At 42.9% G+C, this 26,312-nt stretch overlaps 1 protein-coding gene and 1 pseudogene across 1 annotated transcript; one reads left to right on the top strand and one right to left on the bottom strand.

Moving 5' to 3' along the window:
- The first annotated feature begins 6,866 nt into the window (after positions 1–6,866).
- On the top strand, positions 6,867–12,198 carry GPHB5 (glycoprotein hormone subunit beta 5). The gene is made up of 2 exons (XM_042940648.1): positions 6,867–7,070; positions 11,884–12,198. Exons 1-2 carry the CDS (start codon positions 6,867–6,869, stop codon positions 12,070–12,072), a joined length of 393 nt encoding a protein of 130 aa, XP_042796582.1. The 3' UTR covers positions 12,073–12,198.
- Positions 10,329–10,810, bottom strand: LOC122221350 (annotated as a pseudogene).
- Positions 12,199–26,312: the final 14,114 nt, after the last annotated feature.

The following is a 26,312-nucleotide window of genomic DNA, read 5'->3' as shown; positions in this document are numbered from 1 at the left end:
TTGACATAGTCATCCACCTTATTTAGACTTAACCAGTTTTACTTGTGTTTGTGTATATGTGTATATTTCGGTCTCCGCAACTTTGTTACGTTTTGATCTTCTATCCAGACCACAGTCAAGAGAGAGAACATTTCCATCATCAGAAAAATCCTACATGTTGACCCTTTGTAACGACTCACACTTCCCCCCTTCCCTGAGTCTCCTGGAAACCATTAGTCTCTTCCCCATTTCTATAATTTTGTGATTTCCAGAATGTTATGTAAATGGAATTATACAATATGGAAGTTTCTGGGATTGCCTTCTTTTCGCTCAGCTTGATTTTCCAGAGATTCATGCAAGTTGTCATGTGTTTGTTCCCTTTAGTGTTGAGTGGTATCCTGTGGAATGGACGTGCCACAGTTCATTTAACTACTCACTGCTGAAGGACACCTGAGTTGTTTCCAGTTTGCAGATATCATGAAGAAAGTTGCTGCGAACATTTGTACAGATTTTTGTGTGAAGATAAATCTCCATTGCTCTGGGATAAATGCCCAAGAGAGCAATTTCTGGGTCATCTGTATGTTGGTTTATTTATCATTTTCACTGAAATATTGACTCTTGAGGACAGGTTCTTAGCTCCATTTGTATTTGCATCACATATACTCAGCATTTGTGTGACATATGGTGATACTCAATAAAATATGGAAGGGCAGAAGAAAGGAAGAAGGAAAAGATAAAGAAAGGGAAGGAGGAGAGAAATCTATTATTCCTTTAAGTTGTTAGCTATTCCACTTCCAGACCTCCCAACATCATTTTTTTTTAATGAGTCCAGTAGCTCCAGGGCTGGATAGTGCCCAGCACAGAGTAGTTGCTTACTAACTATGTGCTAAATTATGCAATGAATATTCTAGAGAGTAGAGCAGCTCTTCTCTGGCCCCATCCTCCCTTTGCCCTGCTCCGTCACTCAGGCCCAAGCATGGGCACACAAAGGCACACGCGCACACTCTGGGGCCATATCCTAGGGATCTTTTTCTGGAACCAAGCCAACAACTAACAAATGAGGTGCTGTTGCTTCGAAGCTGAGCTAACAACAGCCTTGGCCTTGTCTGTGCAACTGCCTAGGAAATTACAAATGCAGGATTTGGGGACCCAGCAGCTTTGTGGACTCGTTCCAATGAGAATACAGGATGCACTTGAAATAAAGAATGCTTCTTTGTGACTCATTAAGCTCTTCTCCGTTCCTCTCTATTAGGCATGTGTCTGCCATGCCAGGCAAAGCTATGACCTTCAAAAGTGGAAGAGTCAGGCGGAAATAAAAACATTCCACTTCAGCGCCTAAACCATGTGCCCCTTAATCTGAAATAAATCTGTGACAACTGACAGCTACTTCTTTCAGACAGTTGTGGAGAAAGGCTTGACTTGTCCTAGTAAATCAGACACAGGCTTCATTATTTTTAGTCTCGTTAAAAAAAAAAAAGTTACCATAGCAACTGCACCATCATCTAGGGCAAATATTATCTAAGTCAATAAAAAGAGGAGCTGTCCCAAATACCCAGTACTTTGAAAGGAAGAAATATCTTTTCAATAAAATTAATTTCTTCCAAGACGTCACCATTTGTCTTCATTTATAAACCCAGATTTCCCCCCCTCTGAATAAGGGACATTAAAAGCAACATACAACTTTGTAAAATCTAAGGCTGACCTCTCTTGTATCTGTTTGCAGAAAATCATTAATTCTATTAATTCCTTGAAACACATAGCTTCATTTGTGGCTTTTTAATTCATCCACAGGAGGCGTAATGCTAATCGATTTGACCCTTGGTTAGAGCATTGTGTATTCTGAGAGGACAATGAGGAAAAACGTATCAGGGCACGCACATCTCAACTCTTAAGAGATCATCGGAAGTTATACAGCCAACAACTCTGTTCCTGTGGGCCCTCACTGAGTAGCTGTGGAACAGAGTGGGTATTCAGTACATGTTGGATGACTTGGCTAATTTGACTCTGTTCCTGGTCAGAACTGAAATGGTTTGGGAGTCTTTATGAAGATTTATCCATATACTGAATTTTAGAAACATGGTAAAAAGAGTGTACCCCCAAAGTGTGAGATTTGGACCTTAAAAAACTAAATCTTACCCTGCAGACTTTTTTCCTACTGAAAAATGTGTTGTTAATTTTAGCGTCAGATCAAAACACCATAGGCTGGCCGGGGAAGCAATTTTGGTGCCACCCCATGTCTCCTGGTTTCAGATGCTGGTGGGCTCTCATGGTCCCCAACGACTGCTTTTTCTATTCTCAGACTCACACTTTTTTCCTTTTTTCCACAGTTAGTACCTTTGAGGTCAGGGTATGTGTAACAACGATTGGCGTCGTATAATTTCTTATTGGCAGCTTCTTATTTCTTAGAAGTACACATAATGATGACGGGAAAGAAAGAGAAGCAACATTTGTCGCCTGCTTATCATGTAAAAAGCACTGAGATGAGCAATTTATAGGTGTCATTTTGTAGAATCCTCACATGAAGACTCTGAAGGAGGCATTTTCTGTTTTGTAGAGGGCTGAGACCCCGGGGGTGACGGGACTTGTCCAAGATCACAAGTTGGCAAGTGTCAGAGTCAAGATTTGTGCACAAATCTGGACGACTTTATTGTCATAGGACCCTTTGGGTTTTCCGTCTGACTTGCCCTCAGCTTGTTCTGTTCATAGAACACTTTAAATTAGTGTTAGGTGTTACCTTGGTGTTAGGAAGGACCTTATGAGTCAGAGGGTTCAACCCTATCATGTTACAGATGAAGAAATTAAGGCTGAGGGAAGGGACCTGCCCAAGCCAGCTAGGAAGCTGTATCCCTGAGAGGCAGCATGCCTGAGCCAGGGAAGACAGTCGCCAGGCTCTCGTAATGTCTTCATCTCCTGCATACACTGCCCACCCCCAGACCTCCCCGTTTGGGGCTGTCTCCATGGGCCAGGCCTCGGTTGCTTAGTCTCCTCCTTAAGGCACTCAGCTCATTCCTCCTCTGTTGTCCTGCTTCCCCAGACCTCAAGATGATTGCTCATCTACACCCCCTTTCCTTGTCCCCAGTGAAGCTGTTTCTCGTCACTTATCCTCCAAGGTGACAATGAATCCATATGAAGATGAAAATAAAGCAAGATAAGAAAAGGCTCTCCAGGGCCTGTGCCTGGAGACATCAAGTTACATCTTTGTTTGCTACCTCAAGAGAGTGACGTCAACGGTGTAAGTGTCAACAGAGGTAGAAGAGAAGGTGGCATATGCCCAGACTATGGCACCAAGATAGTCTGTAGGTGTTAGAGCCTTGCGTAGCCTTTAAAATCACAGAGCAACCTCTCGCTCTGCTTGTAGAGAGGCAAGTGGTGTGGCCTAGTGCAAGGATTGCAAAAAAGTGGCATCCAGACGTCATTCCTCTTTCCCATACCCGTGATGAAGGTGATGAGCCTCTGCCCTCCGCACTGTGACCATTCGGACGTCTTCTTGACACAGTGTCCCAGGCAGCACCTTCTGACACTTGGTTGTAGAGATGGAACAAGCTTATTTACCATCCCCAGTGCTGTCGAAGGCTTTGGAGAGGAGCAGATGATGAAAGAACTGAGCCTCTACTTCTCCCAAAGGAAAAGGGAGAAAAGAATCACTGATTTACGGAATTATTGTAAGGCTGAGAGATAACATATGTGAGAACACAGCAGATTCCAAGGATCCTGGTACACAGTAGGTGCTCAGTGACTATAAACTGTCATTCTTATTAGGCTGATGCTGATGGGGAGGTAGGTGGGATGCACAGCTCTATACTATGAGGAAATTGGAGATTGTGAAAGAAAGGTGCTCTTGGTGTCTCTTTGTTGTCCTTCTCTTGTGACATTGCAGATGGAACTATGTATGTCTCAAGTCTAATCAATAAGGGTTGAGGAGTCCTCTTCGGAAACATGGCTCAGGATGGCAACTCACCATTGGCGAACTCTAGGCCCAGCAGGTTAAGAAGATCACACCCGGGGGCGCACGGGTGGCTCAGTTGGTTGAGCATCCGACTTCGACTTGGTTCATGATCGTGCAGCTCGTGAGTTCGAGCCCCACGTTGGGCTCTGTGCTGACAGCTCAGAGCCTGAAGCCGCTTCAGATGCTGTGTGTTCCTCTCTCTCTGCCCCTCCCCTGTTCACACTCTGTCTCTCTCTCTCAAAAATAAATAAACATTAAAAAAAAAAAAGAAGATCGCACCGGGTAAGCAGTCTGTCCCACAGTACCCCAGTTCTGGTTATGCTACTCACAGGCTGAAGGGCTGAAGAAAGTCCTTTATTCTGAGCCCAGTTCAATTTTCTATTAAACACATAATAATCTGACTCTAGAGATAGGTATATTGATGGTATAGTGATGGATTCACTGAGGGTAGTTACATGTTTTGAAAAAAAATCAGGCCCTGAATGAATAGTTTGTATTTAAAGAACACTTTTCTTTGCAGAAAATAAGAATTCTTTTTTTAAAAAAACTTCTTTATTTAGTATTATTTGTTAAATGTGCTTCTTATATGTCTCTGGCTATGTCATTATTTGCTGTGATATGTAAACTCCTAAGGGCAGGGATGATGTCTGCTTCATTTATTTTTTAGAGCACCCAGAATAATGCCATGACCAACGAGGTTTTTAATCCATTTGTATGCTACTGTTGTAGATTGGAACAGAAATTGCATCCCATGCTCATAAAGAATACTCTTTCATTCTTAGACTTTCCAGAGCCAGAAATCTAATGAAATATTTCTATTAGGACACCATTCAATATCGTTATATGCAGCACAAATGTATACTTATTGGTTTATTTTAATTCCTGAAGTATCATTATTAATTGATTTTCTGTTATAAAAGCTGCCCAATGTAGAAAATGTGAAATATGCTGAAAACTATATGAAAGAAATGAAAAATCATCTTTAATTCCCATGCCAGAAGATAATCACATCAAACATTCAAACTTTTTTTTATATGACTCATTTTAAAGTGTTAATATTATCTAATACTTAACTGATTTTAAGACTTTCAAAAGGTTTCTTCCTTTTGATTTCCACCCTTTCAGTTAGTGATCCTGTGTTCTTTCCAGGAAGAATTATCGTTTTGTTATTTTCAATGTATTGAAATGTTCTGTGAATTAAGGGAAAGCGTTTGCTGTCAGCTGCTAGCAACTGACTCCTACTTCGAAGGAAAAGCTGTGGTGCCCGTGAAGGGAAATTAATCCATCTTGCCCCAGTGCATTTGTTCCCCTGAGAACCAGGTGAACTACTTTTGACTGTTTCCCTAGGATTATGTCACCCACCAAGGCAACTTTCTGTTTCAGCAGGTGATGTTAAGAAACAAAACAACACCCTTTAAGTTAATCAGTTTTGGAAAATAGAGACTGGCTTTATATCCCAAGGCTTTGATGTGTTTAGTGGTTCCTGTAGGGATCTGCCTCTCTTTTGTTTTGATTGACAAGACCCTTCCTATATATTTGAGCAGTCAAGCAGCCCAGTGACAGAGGGTAGAGACATTTACCCAGAGCAAACTTCTATCACTCATCGTGATTTTCAGGAATCTTGGGTGCAAGTGTGAACCTTAAAAGGAGTTAGCTCCAGCAAGATCAGGTAAGTGCTTCTCCATATTTGTAACTTCATTCCACCAGAAGGGAAGTCTGAAGAACCCTGCTAAGGTGACAGATCAGAAGTGGATCGGTAGAAGTGCATCAGACCGAGAGATCAGATTTCAAAGTAAACAACTTTGCAGCAATAATGAATGATTTTAAGCAACAACAAATTGAGGATGTTCCATAAATGCAGTGTCCACTCTTACTTTGACATCCAGGTAGGCTCTGTCCAGGGGGCCAAGTGCGAAGGGAATGATTCTGGCTCCTGGAAAAGCACAGAAAATGACCAAGACCCAGGAAGAATAGACCTGACAGTAAATTGGGATTATGTTTTAAACACTTCTAATGCTTTCCAATAGGTAGGTTTAAACTGAATCACAACTGGGTGCCTATTACAGGGGAGGCATAGAGCAGAGGCAATTGGTAGCTAATACGATACATTTTTATGATGTCGCCAAGTCAGGTGCCAGGTTTCATAATATCTTGTGCATACCCATGTTTTATGGTGGGTTGGGTTAGTAACCATACATCTGGGGCATACAGTTTTCATTTATCTACGCCCCTCTGGTTTTCCAGCCACGACACTGAAAATGTAATTTTGTGTCGGCAGGTAACATGGCACCACGTACCCTAGATCTGAGCATAAATAATTTTTTTTTTTTAATTTTTTTTTTTTTTAACCTTTATTTATTTTTGAGACAGAGAGAGACAGAGCACGAATGGGGGAGGGGCAGAGAGAGAGGGAGACACAGAATCGGAAGCAGGCTCCAGGCTCTGAGCCATCAGCCCAGAGCCCGACGCGGGGCTCGAACTCACGGACCGCGAGATGGCGACCTGAGCTGAAGTCGGACGCTTAACCGACTGAGCCACCCAGGCGCCCCAATAATTTCATGTGTTATGTTAGGGTATGCATTACTTTTGGTGTGACTCATATTTTGAATTTATTTTGAAGAGACCATTGGAACAAACTTCTTGAACACATAAGTTAAGTCTAGCAGTTGGGTTGCAACAAGGAAAAGCCTGAGGATGCCCTGGGAGGGTTGGGTGTCTAATGAGCACAAGGGGTCCATGGAAACCATACTGGAGTCAGGGAGAAGAAAATTTGGGCACCTGTGTTGGAGTCTGTGGGCTTTTACACATACTTGGCTCATTTCTTCCGAAATGCTAAGAGCAAGGTGCCTTTGACAATGACCATCATATCATTGGTCGCCCCCTGGAAGGACGCTGGCTCTGTTAATAAACTCTCTTCCCTTTCCCTCTCTGAAGGAACACCATGAAGCTGGCATACCTTTTCCTCGGCCCCATGGCCCTCTTCCTCCTAGCTGGCTGCAGCTGTGTTCTCAGCACGTCCAGTGGGAACCTGCTCACCTTTGTGGGCTGTGCCGTGAGGGAGTTTACTTTCCTGGCCAAAAAGCCTGGCTGCAGGGGCCTTCGGATCACTACGGATGCCTGCTGGGGCCGCTGTGAGACCTGGGAGGTGAGTCTCAAGACAAGCCCAGGTAGCAAAGCCTTCAGGGTCGGCCGCCTGGGTTGAATCCTAAGTGTTCACTTTTTAAATAAAATGAGGTAGAGTGGGGACATTTCTGCGGAATTTCTTTAAAATAACAATTATTTGGCATTCTCCAAAAGTAATCTGAAAGAAGCATGATCTTGCCCCTCTAACAAAGCACTGATAAAATTAACATTTTTATTTTACACAGTGTCGTATATTTGGGAATCATCTTTAGGGGGTTATGATGTGCTATTATTCTATCCATTTTACAGATGGCAGGAGAAATTCAAGGAGTAAATGACTGCAAAGTTACGTAGACAGTCAGTAGAAAGTTAGGGATAAATCCTTGGTTCAAGCATGTAACCCACACTTCTCTATATTCCTCTACCTGTGATACGGCCAGCCAATCGCCAAGAGGCAGGCCTTGAACTATCTAGCAGGTGAGGGCAGGTCCTTGATTCTTCCCTCAGTGGCTCACGCACAGCCCTGCCCTGCCCCAACTCCCCATTGCAATTCTTAGGGATCTCAGGGATTATCATCCACAGATCCACGAAGTCCCTTTGTATTCAATGATATCCAGCCTTTTAAGAGGCAGTGCATTAAAAATGAGGATACAAATCTTGGACAAAGTTCGAACCCTATTGGGCTGAGATGAGGAGATGTTTGCCAGGTGAGCAGAAAAGAGGCCCATTTAGCACCCTATCCCATCATACCCCAGAGTGACTGTTGACTCTTTCTACTGAGGTTTGGCTTCATTACTAAGCACAAGCTCTGATTCAAAAACCATCACCCTGGCTCAGAAACTTTAAATGACTCCCCACTACTGCAAATTCCAAAACCAACTTCCAAGGTCTTCAGCAATATGAAGTCTGCCCATTTTCCTGGGGTCTGTACATATCCCGAGCTCTGGTCTTGTCAGACTGAATTTGAAAAGGTTTATTAAGCACCCCTCATGAAATCTCACTTTTGGTCTTTTTCTCATGTCCCTTCTCATGTCTATCTGTCATTATTAAATAAATTCTTTGATGTTTGCATCCAGTGCCAACTCCTTCCCCAGAGGTTTTCTGAGTTGCTGGCCACCCCTGACTTGTGTTCACCTTTTGCCTTATTTTTTCCCCCACCACATAGTGCTAGGTTCTAAGTTTTTTGAGAGTGGAGTTTCATTCCTTTGCCTTTGCCAGCCCTTGTTGCAGTGTCATGTATGAAAAAGACCTTCAATAAATATTTGTTGAATTATGTGGGATTGACCTCTATCTGGAGTCATACGCTTTTTTTTTTTTAAGTTTATTTATTTTCTTAAGTAATCTCTATACCAGACATGGGGCTTGAACTCATGACCCTGAGATCAAGAGTTGGATACTCTTCCAACTGAGCCAGCCGGGTGCCCCTGGAGTCATACATCTTTTAACCTAATTGATGCCAACTTAGAAGTCTGTGAACACCATGAGAGGACACTGCCATTGGAAAAAACAGCCATCCATTCAGGGGCTCAGAGAGCAACCTGCTGTCACTTAGATAAAATTATGGCCCCATAAATGGATTGGGTCCTGGTGACAAAATTTCCAAATTACATAAAACGCCTCCACCTAATTAGCTTTATTTTTGCATCATCCAGGGGCTTGAGACTTAAGAGCCAAATAAAATTCAATTACTAAGGATACTGTGGCTATGACTCGACATCAAACTTCCTTGGGCGGGGGTGGGGCGTGGGGGGCGGTTGGCATCTTCTCATACTCAGGGCTCGGCCTGGCCATGCCTATCCCCACTCAAAGTTCATCTCTCTGGTCTTTGGAACTCTCTCTGGGCCTACATTTCAAACCTTGTTTCCTTCAACTAAGCTCGTTTTCGCTTCTCTTTAAAAATTGATGAATGTCTTTACTTGGATGCTCGTCACCTGCAGGAGGTCAGGGACTGTGTCCTCACTGGAGAAATAGAAGCACCAAGACCTTTAGACAACAAGATTCTCCTTAATGTTAGCCAGCTTTTATTTATGCCCTTACTGTACTAGGTACCGGGAGGTTATGTATAGAAAATTTAAGATAAGAGACCAAGATTTATTTTCCCAGTAATCTAAAAGTTTCTGAGATATAAAGTGCTTATTTTTGGTAACTTAACTGGAGAGCATGTCTGAAAATGAGGATGTCTGTGACAGCAAAGCAGCTGGACTTACTTCAAAGGTGGAACTATTGCTGAAAAGAGCCTTTGGCCATGGCCTGGGGTTAGGGTTGCCAGATTTATCAAAAACCAAGTCAAACCAAACCATGATTTCACTTAAATGGGAGTGTCACATAAACAGCAATTGTTTTTTGGGACCCAGCTGGTCCCAAATCGAGGCCTGGCAGGGCGGGAGGGGAGGGAAGAAAATACCCCAGTCTCACTGTGCTCCGTGCCCCGATCTTCTGCCGAAGTACATGGGAAGGAAGGGAGCACGGGAGCTCATTGATTCGGTCCATAAATATTCAACCTGGGTAGGAGGTTGAATAAGAGCGGAGAGTGGGTCTGAGGGGGCTGATGGGTGAAGTCCAGCATAGCTATCTTCTGGGGGCTTACCCAAGATGCCACAGGCAGTGTTGTTGGCTGTGAGAGTCATAAGGCATCTGTAGGCATCTTATTACCCATGCAATGAGTAGAGCCATACTTTATACTAAAAAAATTTTGTTGTTTATTTGACATTCAGATATTACTGAGTGTCTTAGATTTTACCTGGCACCCCTGCTTGAGATTCCAAATTACTGAGGGTAAGAGGACATGCAGCAAACTGAGGAGGGTAAAATGCTACCTGAAAAGTAGGAGGAGGCAGTGATATCGGATGGAAGTCCTTGTCAAAGGCAGAGCCATTATTCCCGCGACATTCACGTAAGAAGTTCATCCTGGGCCTCCGTTTAACATATTTTATTTACCCAATACAGGTGAAGGCGTTGGTTTTTGAAAGCTTGTAAGTTGTTATTTTTGTTGTTACTTCCTTATCCTTGCAACTACCCTGATAAGAACAATAGATTAGATTTACTGAGCACTTACTTGGTGCTGGGCCTTGTGCGGTGTGCATGTCATCCTACCGTATCTCCACAACACGGCTGTGAAGTAGAGATTTTGTTTCACAGAGGAGGAATCTGAGGCTTCAAGAAGTCAAGTGGACTTTCCAAGGTCTTCAGCAAGTGGAAGAACAGGGGCTCAAGGTCAAGGGTCTGACCACAGTATTTGAGATTTTTTTTTACACGGTCTTTTGGTTATTTATTTATTTATTTATTTATTAACACTCATGGCCATGAATTCATAGGGAATGGGCCCCAGCAGCTCAGGCTCCTTCCCATTGGTTCTCACAAGGCATGAGAGCAGGCTGGCGCTTCAGCTGGACCCAAAGACCTTTCTCTTTGGCTTCCTTCTTTTTCTGATCATTTTCCTTCACGCACTTCAGGAAGCTGTCTCAGCAATTTGAGTACTTAACATGCTCAATACATACATTAATTTTCTTGGCGAGAATATTGCCCTTAACTTGTTTGCTTACAACGATGCCAAGAGTTTGCTGGGTGACACCGTAGACTCTGCCAGTCTCGGCATAGTTAACATTTGTGAGGCACTCTGTTTTGAATAGCACCCATTCCCTTGATGTCCACATCACCTTTCTTGTAGATTTGCATGTAGGTGGCCAAAGCAACTCCATGTTTCCTAAAAGGCCTAGAGAACACATAGCGGGTGCCTCTTCTCTTCCCCTTTGTGGTGGTCATTTTGGTGAATTATTGGAAGACGGGGGTTCCGCTACAGGGTTTAGGATTTTAACTACTACTTTGTGCCGATTTCCTGATCTATATGCTCTTCACAAAATTATCTTTGAATTCAAGATTTATGAGAGTTGAAGGCAGGAAGTGAATCCTTTGATTATCAGAACAGTGCACAGGGCTTTCCGGAAGCTGCCTTGCTGTTTTCTGTCATTAAATCAACAAATAGTTATCGAGAACCTCCTGGGTGACAGGTACTACTCTGAGTAGTAGAGGTGCAGCAGTGAGTAAAATGGGCAAAAATCCCTGTCCTGATGGAATTTGCTTTTTAGAGTGGGAAAAATACAACACAAATTAATAAAATAATGTAATATATCCCGTGGTACTGACAGGTGCTATGCAGAAGAAAAAGCAGGAAGATGGTGGGAAGTGGCAGGGTGTGGAGGTGGGATGTTGTGATTATAAATAAGATGGTCAGGAAAGGATGTTCTGGGCACTGGGAATAGCAGGCCAAAAACTCTGGGGCGCTGCTGTTCTTGGTGGATCTGGGGGACAATCAGGAGATACTGTGGCTGGAGCAGAGTGAGGAAGCCAGCAAGACAGGGTGGTCGGAGACATAGCAGGGGGTGCAGGGGTGGGGAAGATGATGGAGGGTCTTGAGGCTGAACGTCTTTGATTTTTACTCTGAGTGAGATGCGAAATCACTGGGGCTTTGAGAGAGAAGAGAGAGGAATCTGACTTACATTTTGAAAGAATCACTTGGGGCTGCTGTGCTGTAAATTGACCGTAGGGGGTGATGGTAGAAGAGAGACCAGTTAGAAGACTTTTGCAATGATCAGGATTATTCATTTGCTAAATATTTATTGAGCACTTGCTATGTGCCATGGGCTCTTTGGGAGCTCAGGATAGGGTACAGAAAGCAGGTGGCTGCTCTCAGGAATTTGCTTTCTGTTGGGAAGAGACAGATTCACAAGTAAACACATGACTAACGAGTTGGTTTCTGAAAGTGATTAATGGTACAGAGGACAAGAAACAAGATGGCATGTTCTAACGGGTTCCCTGTTTTCTACCCGTGAGGATAGAAGCCCATTCTGGAACCCCCCTACATTGAAGCCCATCATCGAGTCTGTACCTACAACGAGACCAGACAGGTGACGGTCAAGCTGCCCAATTGCGCCCCTGGAGTGGACCCCTTCTACACCTACCCCGTGGCTGTCCGCTGCGACTGCGGGGCCTGTTCCACTGCCACCACGGAGTGCGAGACCATCTGAAGCTGGCGTGGCCTACAGAACACAGCTGGCAGCTTTGAGCTTCACGGACCCAGGTGCACGGGCAACCTGAGCAGCTATACCCCCTGGATTCAAGGACTGTTTAATTCTGACCACCTGTGGAGGAGGTTATCCGTCTCCCTTAGGCCCAACTCTGGCCTAAGGCCCAGAGGCAGCATACTGATGCTAAAAATGCAAAACAACATTTGTGTTTTCGCTGAAATAATTTCTCTGGTTCACACACTTGCAAATTAATTTATCTTTGCCTTGAATCTCGGAACATAATTTGTATATACCACAATCCTCCTCCAATCTGGATTTATAATATGCCAATAGTTTAAGGGCAGTGGGAGTAATTAGGAAATGGGTCTAGAAAGTCTTTAAATTCCCATCTCTTATTTAACAATTGGTCTTCAACTAGATTTAGGATCAAAGGGCCAGATATTAATAAAACCAAGGCTTTGTCCTCAAAAGCCCCCAAAGAAAATGCAATTGCAAGCTTCCTTAGGGAAAATACTCCCTCCTTCTTTTAACTGAGCACTTAGGTTAAAAACTGCTCAGATTAAAAAGAGGAGGGCAATAGTAGCTCAAATTGAAACGTGTTTGGTTCTGGGTGATTCTTTTCCCGAGCAAAATTCTTGAAGCTCCTCCTTCATGAAGAGGCCCCTTTGTGATAAAAACAAAAACAAAAATGAAACAAAACTCAGGAGAAAATGTGAACTGGATCCATCGTTTAGGTTTAAAAATGTACAGAACTAAACTCTGGTTTTAGACTCATGGGATGCTCTCCCAAAGCTATGGCCAAAATGATTAATCAGATATTCTTTCCCATTTAACATATTTTAAATTTAAGTTGTAATTTTTTAAATTTGGAAATTTTGCATGTTTATAGGGGTAAAACTGCATTGCTGGCTTGGGGGAAAGTCCGTGATCATCTAGGCCTTGTGCTAAAATCTTACAGCAGCTGATTCTCTGTGACTTTTTTTTTTTTTTTTTTTTTAACTCTGGTATTGTGCAAGTGTCTTTAATTCCGACATTTTGAGGGTTGAAATGAACTCTGTTCCTTTTTTTCACAACACGCCAGGAAAATCTGTGTTAATGCCAATAAAGCATGTTCTTTGTCTTTTGGATTCATGAAAACTTTCAAAAAAGTCTTTTTAGTCTTTAATATACTTGGAATAGCAATAGCAAGCATATTCAAAACGAATTTAGAATGTCATGTTTAGTAAGAGACACAGACAAATGACTGGATATGGTAAGTTCCAAGGTGGCTCCATCTGGACTCACATCCTTGGCATATCCCAGCTGGGAGCCAGGAGCCCTCCTTGAAAGAGGAATTGGAAAAGTCCTCATGAAAACAGAAATGTGACTGTCGGGGTTGACGGTCAAGGACTGGGATGCTGAGGTGAACACCTGGGAACAAAGAACAGGAGCAAAGTCCACCCCAGTCCTTAGTGCAGATCTGTTGTTAGGCAAAACACTCTAACACAAAAAGTAGTGGGGAGCCTGGGATCTCGGCGGGACAGTGGGTGGCGATTGGGAGTAACCCTGGGTGACACCTCACAAGTGTTTTCAACCCATCCCTAAGAACTTCCCTCAGACTTTTCTGACAGAAACAGCGGCTTCTTAAAGAAACTTAGGGAAAAAGGGCAGAAGCGGTAAGGGTTTGCCACAATTTGAGAAGTGACTACAGCATGAGTAAGGGGCCAGGAAGGAAATGAGTGATACACTGTAGCCAGACATTGAGGACCAGTGAATGGAGTCGCTATTTATAAATGTGCTGGCAGAGTTAAGGAAACCAACAAGGGGTGATAAAACACTCTGAATGCTTGTTTAGAAGCAATGAACATCCCTAGGCTGAAGGAGAAGAGGAAGTGACCATCAGACCCCAGAGAGAGCTGTGACCTTCCTTTCTTAGGACCCAGCTGGTCTGGAATCAAGGCCTGGTAGGAAGGGAGGTGGGGGAGAAGATACCCAGTCTCACTCTGCTCTGTTCCCTGATCTTCTGCTGAAGTACATGGGAAGGAGGAGAGCACGGGAGCTCATTGATTCCGTCTATAAATATTCACCCTGGGTAGTAGGTTAAGTAAGAGTGGAGAGTGGATCTGAGGGGGCTAATGGGTGGAGTCCAGCATAGCTATCTTCTGGGGTGCTTAGCCAAGATGCCACAGGCAGTATTGTTTGCTGTGAGAGTCATAAGGCATCTGTTGCATCACAGTTACTAAGACTCCTTGTGATGAATTGGGACGGGGTACATATGGAAAGGTATATACTGGCTAATCAATATCTTTTACATTGGAGAGATGTGGGAACAATGGTAATTGTCAGGACTGTGGGATTAGTTAGTTGTTAAGTACAATCGAAGCACTCAGGGGATGGTGTAAAAGCCACATTTGAAGCCACCCTCTTCTCCTGGAGCTGAAGGACGGACTGTGCTGAACAGCAGGCCTCAGACCTAAGCGGGAGAGCAGCTGAATTATTAAAAAGGCTTGGGGCATGTGGGCGGCTTAGTTGGTTGAGCATCTGACTCTCGATTTCAGCTCAGTCATGATTCCAGGGGCGTGGAATGGAGCCCCACGTGAGGCTCTGTGCTGAGGGTGGAGATTCTCTCTCTGTCTCTCCCTCTGCCCTTCCCCTCTGCTTCCTTTCTCTATCTCTAAAAATGAATAAATAAAGAAAATAAAAAAGAAAAGTCTGGATCCCCAGCTGTCTTCTATCCTTAAGTCAAGGTCCTCCTAGGGAAGGAGTGGGACAGGAAGATCTGGAATGGGGACAATTAGTGGATGACCTTGAGGTTCCCTTACAGAAGGGGCCCACTCCTCCCCTTGCTGAGACCAGGCTGAGTCTCCATCCACAGAAGATGCTTTATACCTGCCTTCCTCAAATACTGCCCATGACCTCTCATGGATAATTAAGGTCAAGTCTAAGGATGACTCCACTGGGGAAGGACTCTCTGTATGATGGGGGAACAAGATCTTCCATTGAAGCATCCTGAGGACCTGATGAACATAAACAGAGATGGGGTAGAACACAGTGAGGATGGACCTGGAGGGCATCAAACTCTCTTATCTCAATGGATGAGGGGGAGGGTGGCAGAATATAAGACCGGACAAGAGCTTTTTAATGGGGACGTCGACCCATGAATCAGGATTTAACATCTTTACCAGGGCACGTGGATCTGGTCCCAATGCGCTATTGGGATGGCTCTTTAAAGTTTGGGGGAAATGGGGCTTATACTAATGGAGAGAAGATGCCAGAACTGTCCTGGAAGGATATTTGAGGATAAAAAGCTCAAGGAGGTGGGCCTGCTAGAATGGATTTATTACATAAGACCCGAGAACTCACCAGTGGCTATGTTCATCTGGAGGTTCAATGGACTCCCTTCGCTAAAGTGCTAAGGAATGCACCTGTGAAGCTCCATGGTGGTTGTCCTTTGCAGACTGGGGTGGAAGGCAGGAGAAGCCGCCATGGAACCAGGCTTTCTGGTCTTGGCAGAGATGAGTGGGTCTGGAATAGCAGAGACCCAGCAATGACATGTAGCTGGAAGGGGCAAGGTAAACGTAATTGCTGTAACAGGCAGCACAAGCACAACAGCAATCAGAAGACTCTCATCTGCAGGCCCTGTGGTGCTGGGTAGTATTCCACGATGTTCCTGGTCCTTGGTATTAAAAGACCTTCTACAATAAATATATATTAGAACCAAAAAAGCTATTAATGAAAAAGAGTGGCTCAGTCGGTTGAGCGTCCGACTTCAGCTCAGGTCATGATCTCACGGTTCAGGAGTTCGAGCCCCCCATCGGGCTCTGTGCTGACAGCCAGAGCCTGGAGCCTGCTTCAGATTCTGCGTCTCCCTCTCTCTCTCTGTCCCTCCTCACTCACACTCTGTGTCTCTCTCTCAAAAAATGAATAAACATTAAAAAAAATTAAAAAATAAAAGAAAAAGAGTGAAATACCTCTCTCAATGCTCGCCTTGAACCTTTTTCAAAGCTCTTTCTTCCCTCTTCCTTTCCCTCCCCTTCTCTCTTCCCCATCCCTCACTTCCACAAATATTTTTTTTTCCCACAAATACTCATTACCCCTAATTTTGTGCAAGGCACTGTTTGGGAAATAAAGATATAAATATTATTACCATTTATGGATTTTTTTCACTCTGAGCAGGATCCTTTCTGTTAATTCTTCGGAATTCTTGCGTCGCCTATGCTCCGAGTCACTGGAATGGCCATGTTACCGTTACCACCTTACACCTGATGAAAGCGAAGCTCAGAGAAGTCAAGTGACTTGCCCAGGATCCGACCGCTGATAGGCAGCATGTGCAGGTTTCACTGCACACTCTTTCCACTGGAGCATGATGCCTTTTTGGAGTGCTCCTTCCTAGTGGTTACTGCTTGGGGAAGTCTTTGAAGTCATTGATGTTAGACTGTCTCTTGCCATTGGTTAGCGTGTTGGCAGCCCCTCCTGGAGGTGGCTCAGTGCAAGCTTGGGTTGTTTTGTGGAGATGGCAATTTTTTTCTAATTTCCTGTATAACCTTCAGGAAGATCATGCTTTGCGGAAGCCCAAATCAAAGCTTACAACAGGAGAGCTGAGGGAGAAAAGGATTGGAGCCTCGAAGGGAAATTCAAAGACACTGCTGTGGAAGTGAAGGTTATGTGCTCTCAGCTGATTTCACAGGCACTGGGAGCACTGGGTGCAGAGTGATGATGGTTCAGTGCCTTTAGGCGAGCTCTAGATAAATGCTCAGAAACTCCTTACTCTTGGAAATATGTTTGTTTTGCAATAACAAAAGGTGAGGAGAAGGGGGATTTCCTGAAAATTTTTTTTTTCTATGGGAACGCTTTGAATGAAAACTATAAATCCTCACAGCTCATTCTACTTCTGGGTTTATTAGCTCCATTGATTGAACCAGTAGGTCATGCTTCTCTTCTTTCATTGATTGGGAAGTGAAAGGGCCACCCGGAGAGGACCAACTTTTGCTGCAGTGACCCAATGAACACTTCAAGCTATTTAGGTTTTAAATGTAATAAAAAGCATTTCTGAGATAATAAATGAAGTGTATATCTAATTGAAAACAACGCGGCATTAATTAATAATTGTTATTTCACAAAGTTTGCCAGAGGACTACTTGTATTCTTCGTCCAGGAGATGCTTCCTATAAAATAACGTGTGCCTTATCTTTGTAGTTTTCTTCAAAACATTAAAGCAAATTATTAAGAAGCAACTTTGAAACCATTCTTTCGCAAATTCTGCAAATTTTATTTTCTGTGCAAAATTTCTACTAGTGAAAGTTTGCTGGAGTCGAAGCATTTTGGTCGTTATTTGCTAGATGAATCTTCTGGCATTTCTTTTACAATGAGTTCCCTTTGTTTTAATGAATGGGATTGTTTGGAATTGTGTACAGGGAGATCCAGAAGGCTTAGTGCCTTGTTGTTGTGATCCCAGAGCATCTGAAAGGACGCTGAAGACCTCTGAAGAGGTGATGTCTAATAGCTCGAAAAAGAAACAGAGAAAGGATGAGAAAAGAAGGAGCAGGTGCAAAGCACTGTAACTGATAGTGTATGGCAGAGACTTGTCTCTAGTGTTAAGGAATTTAGAGGGATTATTCTCTCCTCTGTCTCCTCCGTTCCTGGTCCTCATTATCAGAAGTAAAGTAAACATTTCCTAAGCTCTTTGGCTTTATAATTGATTCTAAGTTCCCCCAACTGTACCATTTCTTTAGCATACTGAATAATTGAGGTGTTTTTTTTAAAGTCTTCCCAATATACAGGATCAGTTATATGCTTCAACCTTGATTGTGGACCATTGGGGCTTCTGGAAAGTCATTCAAACCCCAAATACAATCATTCCCCAACAAATAAACAAACAAACAAACATTCCCCAAAAGAGAAGAAATTTTGCTTTAGCAGAAATATCAGCATTTACCAGGATGAGAATGGTAATATTCTTTTGGTGATGTGGAAGATATGATTACCAGCAAGAAATAAATATAGCTATCCCTGAGTCATAAATAATATGCAACATGAAGTTACTTAAAAGAGCATTTATTCACTTAAAATAAACTTAAAATATACATACACGAAAAAGGTATGATGAATTATTAATTGCCATTATCTTGAGGAAGCATACATGCAGAGCTATGCACTTGAAAGAGAAATTTAATCCTGTGACTTTGCAGGTTCTTTCTACAGGAAATGTATGAGCTGATCACGCTTTCTTGGCCTCACTGTGTTGCTCATGCAGAGATTCCCAAGGCTCTACACTATAGTGAGGTACACCGTCTAAGGAAGATGATCCAAGCTTCCAGGCTGTTTTGAACCTCCATCTTCTTTTTTTTTTTTTAATTTTTTATGGTTATTTATTTTTGAGAGAAAGAGCAGAAGCAGGGGAGGGGCAGACATACACACACACACACACACACACACACAGAATCTGAAGCAGGCTCCAGACTCTGAGCTGTCAGCACAGAGCCCCATGAGGGACTCGAACTCACAAAGCATGAGATCATGACCTGAGCCAAAGTTGGACGCTCAACCGACTGAGTCACCCAGGTACCCATGTTTTGAACCTCCATCTTCTGTCTCCCTCTTGAAATTTGCGTATCAAAATTAAAACATTGGTGAGGCAGGGAGCCAATTTTACTGAGTGGAATTAAGGCATCAGCATTTACAAATACGTTGGAAATGCTTCGAAGAGGAAGATTTTGTTCAGCTTTTAGCTCCTGCTTGAGCAAGCTTGGGAAGCTAGTGCTGAAACATTTCCCTATTGAAACATAAACATCAGTTAATGAGAATAAAGTCCAGTTGAAATGGGCTGCAAATTTCAGCATTAACAAAACCTGAGCCAACTTCAGGACAGAGCCAAAGGAACTAACGTGCCATCGATCTGCTCATGCCAATCTCTACGGCATAAACCGTAGACAAGCGGAGGAGTAGAAGCAGGCGGCCTCTGAGCAGGGGACTCTCTTCTTCAGCACTTGATCATTTCAATGTGCTTAATTTAGTAGAAATGTTTTTATTCCAACAGGGGGAGGCTTTCAGATATCTCAGACTGGTATTTTCCATTAGCTTTGCCGTGAAGGGACTGGAAATCAAACATTCAAAAATGATGAGTAAATGGATTCTTGACGAGAGATTGGTTGTTGATGCCAGTTTTCCTCCTCTATTATTTTTTTATGAAGAAGAGAAAATAGGCTTTACTCTGTGGCCTGGTGAAGGAAGTGAAGGGTGGGTGTGCAGGGCTGTGGCGGTCCCTGGTGTAAGAAGCACTTTTTGGCAGCTTATACCAGTGGTTATGAGCAAGAAATCAGGAATACATTTACAATAATGAAAACAATCTTTGGTAGTATTCTGTTTTGGGATTTGACTAGACGCCTCCAAGAATGCTAACCACTTTGGTAGCCAAACTACTCCCACGTGTAAAAGCTGTCCTAGTTAAAATATATTTTCAGTGTTGGGGCGCCTGGGTGGCTCAGTCAGTTAAATGTCCAACTTTGGCTCAGGTCGTGATCTCGTGGTTTGTGGGTTCAAGTTCCATGTCGGGCTGCGCTGACAGCTTGGAGCCTGCTTCGGATTCTGTCTCCGTCTCTCTCTCTCTCTCTCTGTCCCTCCCCCACTTGTGCACAAGCTCTCTCTCTCTCTTTCTCTCTCTCACTCTCTCAAAAATAAATAAATCGACCTAAAAAAAGGCGTTTTCAGTTTAAAAGTATCTTGGGACACAAATGGGTTCCTGCAGCCTAGAGTGTGAAGAGGGACCCCTGATTTTGAGCACCAAAGTCAGAACTCTGTCAACAGTGGAAGCAGGAGGTGGTCCTTTGCAGAGGTGGCAGTCCCTGAGTGACTCTGTCTGCACAATGGCATCAAGTCCTTATTCTGGGATGGAATCGCTGATGCCCTAGTCGGAAAATTAATAAGCCATTTGCAGGTACAAAGGAAGTGGTAATCTTTGTGCAGGTAAAATTTGCCTTCAGGACCTCTTCAGCAACAATGGGATTTGAATATGATACATTTCAGTGTGTGTGTGCGTGTGTGTGTGTGTGTGTGCACTTACACACAATTTTTTAAAATGTTTTTTACTTTGTGAGAGAGAGCGCGTGTGTGAGTAGGGGAGGGGCAGAGAGAGAGGGCAGAGAGAGAATCCCAAGCAGGCTCCGTGCTGGAGCACGCAATCCCGTGCCGGGCTCCAACTCACGAACCATGAGATCATGACCTGAACCAAAATCCAGTGGGATGCTTAACCGACTGAGCCACCCAGGTGCCCCCTGTGTGTACAATTTTTAAAGAGCTCTTATACACAGGGGTTGTGTGGGGGGAAAAAAAGAATGGCCCACGGTGATGTTCAGTAAAAATACACTGAATAAATGAATACAAGTCTGTCTGTGCTTAGGACAATGAAGATATAAATCTGTGGAATGCCCTGTTTAGAGGACATGTCTGTCGTCTATCCTTATTGTGGTAACTACCATGCTCCCATCTTAAGCAATGCAGACAGAAGCTTCACCAAGAGTTTATGCTTCAGAAATTTGTTTTAGCTTCATTTTTATAACTTCCTGTGATATGAGTTTTTCTCATTTCTTCCTGGAAAACAGTTTTGGAGGGCATTTTTTTCTCTCTCTTATAAACACCAAAAAAAACCCTTTAAGAACAGAAGCACTTCAGATCTTTCAAACCAGATGCTCTGAATTTCTGCTTTGAATTTCAAAATATGCTTATTCCTTTAGTGCAGCTGGGCAGCACATGACAAGAAAAAGAAAGGACTTCGGGAAAGCCTTTTTTATTCATCCAATAAACATGAACAGCTCAAATATTAGCTTAAGGAATAGCCAAAGGGTAGTATCATAGAGACAAGCAAAGCTGATGGTTTCTTCGTCAGGCAGCTACATGCATGGATGTAAAAACAGAGGGTAAACTTGGTCATCTCATAGATCAGTACCTCTCAAATTTTAATGTGCACACAGATTGCCTGTGGGTCTTATTAAAATGCAGATTTGGGGGCACCCGCGTGGCTCAGTTGGTTGAGCGGTCGACTTTGGCTCAGGTCATGATCTCACAGTTCGTGAGCTGGAGCCCCACATGGGGCTCGCTACTGTCGGAGCAGAGCCTGCTTCGGATCCTCTGTCCCCCTCTCTCTGCCCCTCCCCTGCTTGTGCTCTCTCTCTCAAAAATAAATAAAACATGAAAAACAATGCAGATTCGGATTCATTAGATCTGGAGTGGGCCCAAGTTTCTGTAGTGCTAACTAGCTCCACAGGAATGCTGCCGGTTGGATCCTGGGACACACCTTTCAGTAGCAAAGGGCTAGACAAGTTCATTCTAACCGAGGCCTTTCTCAAGTGGCTGATGAAGACACCCTCAGATCACTCAGAAATGAGAGTAAGGGAAAAAAAGACTATTTAATGACGTAAAAGTCAGAACATGGCATAAAACAAAATGCAAGGTTAAAGAGTACATGAAGTAATATCCCATTAATTACAAAAGCGTACATAGAACAGCCATTCTATAAGAAGCAGGTTGTAAGAAAGCCAAAGTTATTTCCCTTGTCTATCATTTCCCCTGTAGCGATCACATGGGGAGGCACATGGACTCTTTTCAGTTGGGATAAAATTCTGCTGAGATGGACTGAGCCAGTAATTACTGTTTACTCAGAGCAAAAAACAATTTAAGCCAGGCAATGAGAAGAATGCAGAATTCATTAACCTTCTTGCCCATGGCTCCTCTAGGAGAACAAAATCCGATTGCTTTCAAAAACTTGATTCAAAACATGGCAGGTGGTGGTAATTTTAGGTGTGTGTTTGCAAAGCTGCCCCAAACATACCATCATGCCATGAAAGTATTACTGTTTTCTCCTGCAAAGAATTAACATAAAGTCTGAAGAAGACTGGTGTGTGCGGGGTTATTGGGAAGCTCAGGGAGCTAATGTGGCTTGGGGGTGAGACTCAGTTGTGGGCCTTGGGGACCATCTCCTCATATTGCCCCAGACCTCCTGTCCCCTAAAACACTGATCAGACCGTGTTCATCAAAGATAACTGCATATATTGAGAGGCTTGGAGAACATGGCTGAAAATACAACAAAATCACTCTGCCTATAGCAGCATGAAGCTCAAGGACACAACGAAATTACCGGGGTAGAACATGTTTAAAGCACAAATGCACAAAACAACTCCAGATTTTGACATAATATTCCCTGGGGAGAAAAAAAAAAAATAGATTGTGACCAAAATTAATCATGTAGCTTTTATTTTAATCTCCTGTCATGGAAGTTAAAAGCCAAGAACTAGGGGTGCCTGGGTGGCTTAGTTGGCTAAGCATCTGACTTCGGCTCAGGTCATGATCTTGAGGTTTGTGCGTTCGAGCCCCCGCATCAGGCTCTTTGCAGTCAGAATGGAACCCCCTTCGGATCCTCTGTCCTCCTCTCTCTGCCCCTCCCTCGCTTGTGCTATTTCTCTCTCTCTCTCTCAAAAATAACTAAACATTTAAGAAAACAAAGCCAAGAACTGTTGCTGAACTTGCATCCCCGAATTCACAGATGAGCCAAACCCTCCTTGACCCATTCCTCCCCTAACCCTCATGGATCTGCAGTGAACACCACCCAGCCTCTGATGCCTGAAGTGCCCCTGTCTAGAGCTCGGCATTTCATTTCATTTCTCGGCTTTGTTGACCACGGAGGCACCATGAATTTTTGCTTATCTCATGTGTTTGTGTTCCGTTATTGTCATTTTGCATGTTAAATGCCATCGTTCCATTCAGAAATATTCCACTGAAGATGAATAAATGGCATTCCTACCAGTAACTGTCTTTCCAGATATCATTAAGCCACCCTTTTCAGGTTTTACATCATGTTAGTGCTTCAGAAACTTTCAAGATAATTTCTTCACTCGTATTCCTCGGTAAGTGTCCCTTGACTGTCTGCTTGTGGATGGGCAACCGTGATGACCTGCCCGCATTCCTACTGAGGACCCAAAGAGCATTGGCCAGAATTTCATCATTTTTCATGAATGGTGAGGTGGAATTATCTAGAATTATCATATGATTAACCCTGTTGGCTGACTCTGGAACGCTCTTCACACGAACAGGCCTCCTTTCTTCCCTAGGCCTCTGGAGGCCCCGGGCAGAACTTTTCCACTCTCTGGGAGAATCGTCAGGTTGTGTGTCTTTGCCTTGTGTTTACTTTTAGTTTTCTCTCCATTCTCTAAATGTTTCCTTTTAAAAGGACCTAACTTCCTTTGTAAGAAACTCGGTTTCCCCATCTTCGTTTTCCTTTTCTGTTTCTAACAGTTGTGGAAATGAAAATATTTTGTTGAGTTTCCTTATGTGTACTTGGGCAGCCTATCCAATGACTCTTAAGAGAATATCTGGTGACCTGTGGCCCTCACCTTTGAGAGAGAATGCACATTTTGCATTCTGGCATCTGATCATAGGGGCTGAAGACATAAATGGCTAGGTAATCATCTCCAGCATGGTGTCCATTTAAACATTCCTTTAAAGCAAAACCTCAGTTTCTAATTTTCCATCACTTTGGTCTCCTGGATGAGTTTGCCTTTGTGAATGCAATACTGCATCTTTAGAATGCTAATTTATTTTGAAGAGGGGAGGTGAGAGAACTCTTCAGAGAGAGAGAGGGAAGAGAGAGAACTGACTAAGACACCCAGGTGCCCCAATACTGCATCTTTAAAGGTTTACCTCAAGTCCGATATTGTTTTTCTGAAGACTCTCTACTTTGCGAGGTTATTGCTCACAAGAATCTATACTCTAAATAATGACATTTTTGTTGGCCTCAAGTTTTGGGTTTAACTTGCTTTAATTTCTCCTAAAATTGTGAGCATGGTTGTGATTGCTTCTTTACTACCATTTAAATATTATTTCCTTACTGATGGTTCTATGGCAATTGTGTGTGGTTATATCCACTTTATCTGGCATTTCTCTTACGGACCAGAGATCCTCCAAGCAGTTCTTTGCATATCATGATCAGACATATTGTTATTGGAGTCTCAGGACCAAAATTTCCTTCCTGTCATATGTATGTGAGTTATTTTTTGGATTTCCCAGTTTAGTGTTTCCTGGTTTAGGGTTGCTGTAGTTATTGCATTCAGTAATTCTTCTTTGAGTATAACTTTTCTTGGCAGAAATCAGCCCAGATTACTTACCGTGACATGCCTTTGACTTGTGTGTATCCTGTGTGTTTCCAAAATAGCCCAAGGAGTCCATTAATTCTACCAAGTAACCAACCATCTGATTGAAAAAAATATCTACCAAACTAGCTACTTGGTTAAGCCATTAGATTGAGATTACATTGTTGTATACTGTGCAGTTAAATTGGGATACAGTATATTGTATACTGTGGATTCCAAGCATACTGTAGATCAAACTCTTGTCTCTAGGTTATTACTAGTGTGACAGATTATCTAATTTATAGGGCCTAAGTTATGCATTTGACATGTGGCTAACATCTATAGAGTAAACAGATGCAACTCTGGTAATACACCTGCAAAACTACAACTTAACATCTGTGATTATGAATCAACTATAGTGTGAGGTAAGCATACTCACCTGGGAAGCAGAATAGCTGAGGTCTGTTCCAGCTCTGCCATAACACACCTCTTTTGACCCATCTGGACTTGAGTTTCCTCATCTGTACAATGAGGGGGTTGGACTATATTTTCTGGGGTCTCTTTTAGTCTGAAAAGCTAAGACTTTACCCTTCAATGGAGATCGGCTGCCCCTTCTTGACTTTGGAAGATTGTGTAGACCGTTAAAGGATTCTTTTTCAGATCCTTCTTTCAGATGTCTTCTTATCTTTGGCATCAGGATATAGTTTTGTTTAATCTTAAAGCACGAAACACTTTTCAGTGAACTACCTTTTGCCTTGAAACAGGGAATACATGGTTGATTTGGTGGAATGACATTAACTCATTTAGGTTGCTTTGTTCTTTGTTATTTTATTTAATAATTAGCTCCTAAGCACCTAAGAGCTGGAGCCTCTCCACCCAGACACTAACGGTCTCTCTCTCCGGGTTCTGGTTCTAGAGGAGAGAATGATCTTCCCACTGTGGACAAGTTAATCTCTGTGTTCCAGTAGGGAGACGATGGCTTGGGCAACCATTTGCCTGTTGAATGCACACATCTGGAAAATCCTCCTTGGTGGAGCAAATATACAGCATTGGATTTTTCATCCACATCAAGGAGAGTGAGGAGTGGCCCCTTAGCAAGATGTAACTATGCAATCATGCAACAAAAGTGGCTAACAGCACTTCATTTATTACAGGACTAAATGCTCATTGTTGTTTGTAAAGAATGAATCCATAACCTCTGCAGGGTTATAGTTTATGCACAGTTGGTTTTCATTTACAGAGGCAGAAAGTCCTTGTCTTCTCTGTCAAGCTTTGACTTACAAAACTCCCGTTTTCTTTCAGTTTGGGGTGTGTGTGTGTGTGTGTGTGTGTTTAAGAAAACGTTTAACAACTAGATGGGAGGGAAGGGAAATAGAACTTGCAATGTGGAAGAAGGGAAACACATTTCAGAAATTCTAAACAAACAAACAAACAAAACCTAAACAACTGAGGGGGTGTCATGGAAAGTCCTAACAGAAAAGACCTACATCATATGCTTCTTTTTTATGTGCTTCCTCCAAGAGCAGAAGGGACTAGAAAGACTGGATTTTTCCAACAGAAGGAGTGTGAATGCAGAGATTCTTCTGCTGAAATTGGTGTCATTTGATGTTGCAAAGAGGCACTCGGCTTATGCAATTGAAATAAAAAGTAAAGTGCCTACCTGGGTGTTTCCAGGGTAATTGTAAGCAAATAAGACTAATTAGGAGACTTTATAGTCTCTAATTAAAAGCTAGGAAAAAACTCACTCTGTGAAACAAGAATCCCAGGATGTTTGGAAGAGGCATATAGAAAGGGCACATCATTACTTTCTGGGGGCTTTTACTTCCCAAGACCGAAATTCCTGTTCTACAGAGCACATCATTTTGGAAGCAGGGGATAAACAGATCCAGAGCTGAGTATACACAGATCCATCCCCTAAATATACATTTGGGATAATGAGTGTAGGAAATAGGGAGAGGCAATATTTTAGTACCAGCTGTACTTGGAAAATGTTTAAATAGAACTGGGAGTGTGCATGGGGTAAGCTGAGAAGCACTTTGGGTTGATGCAAGTGAAAAAATTGAGGCACTTTGCTTAACCTTTGGAGACTTTTAAACATTCGCTTTTTCATGCCCTGTGGCCAGGTCTTTCTTTTAGATCAGGTTA

This window comes from Panthera leo, chromosome B3, assembly GCF_018350215.1.
Source record: "Panthera leo isolate Ple1 chromosome B3, P.leo_Ple1_pat1.1, whole genome shotgun sequence".
In the NCBI taxonomy this organism is placed as follows: domain Eukaryota; kingdom Metazoa; phylum Chordata; class Mammalia; order Carnivora; family Felidae; genus Panthera; species Panthera leo.
The sequence above is the reverse complement of the archived record's forward strand: the minus strand, read 5'-3'. Positions and strand labels throughout refer to the sequence as shown.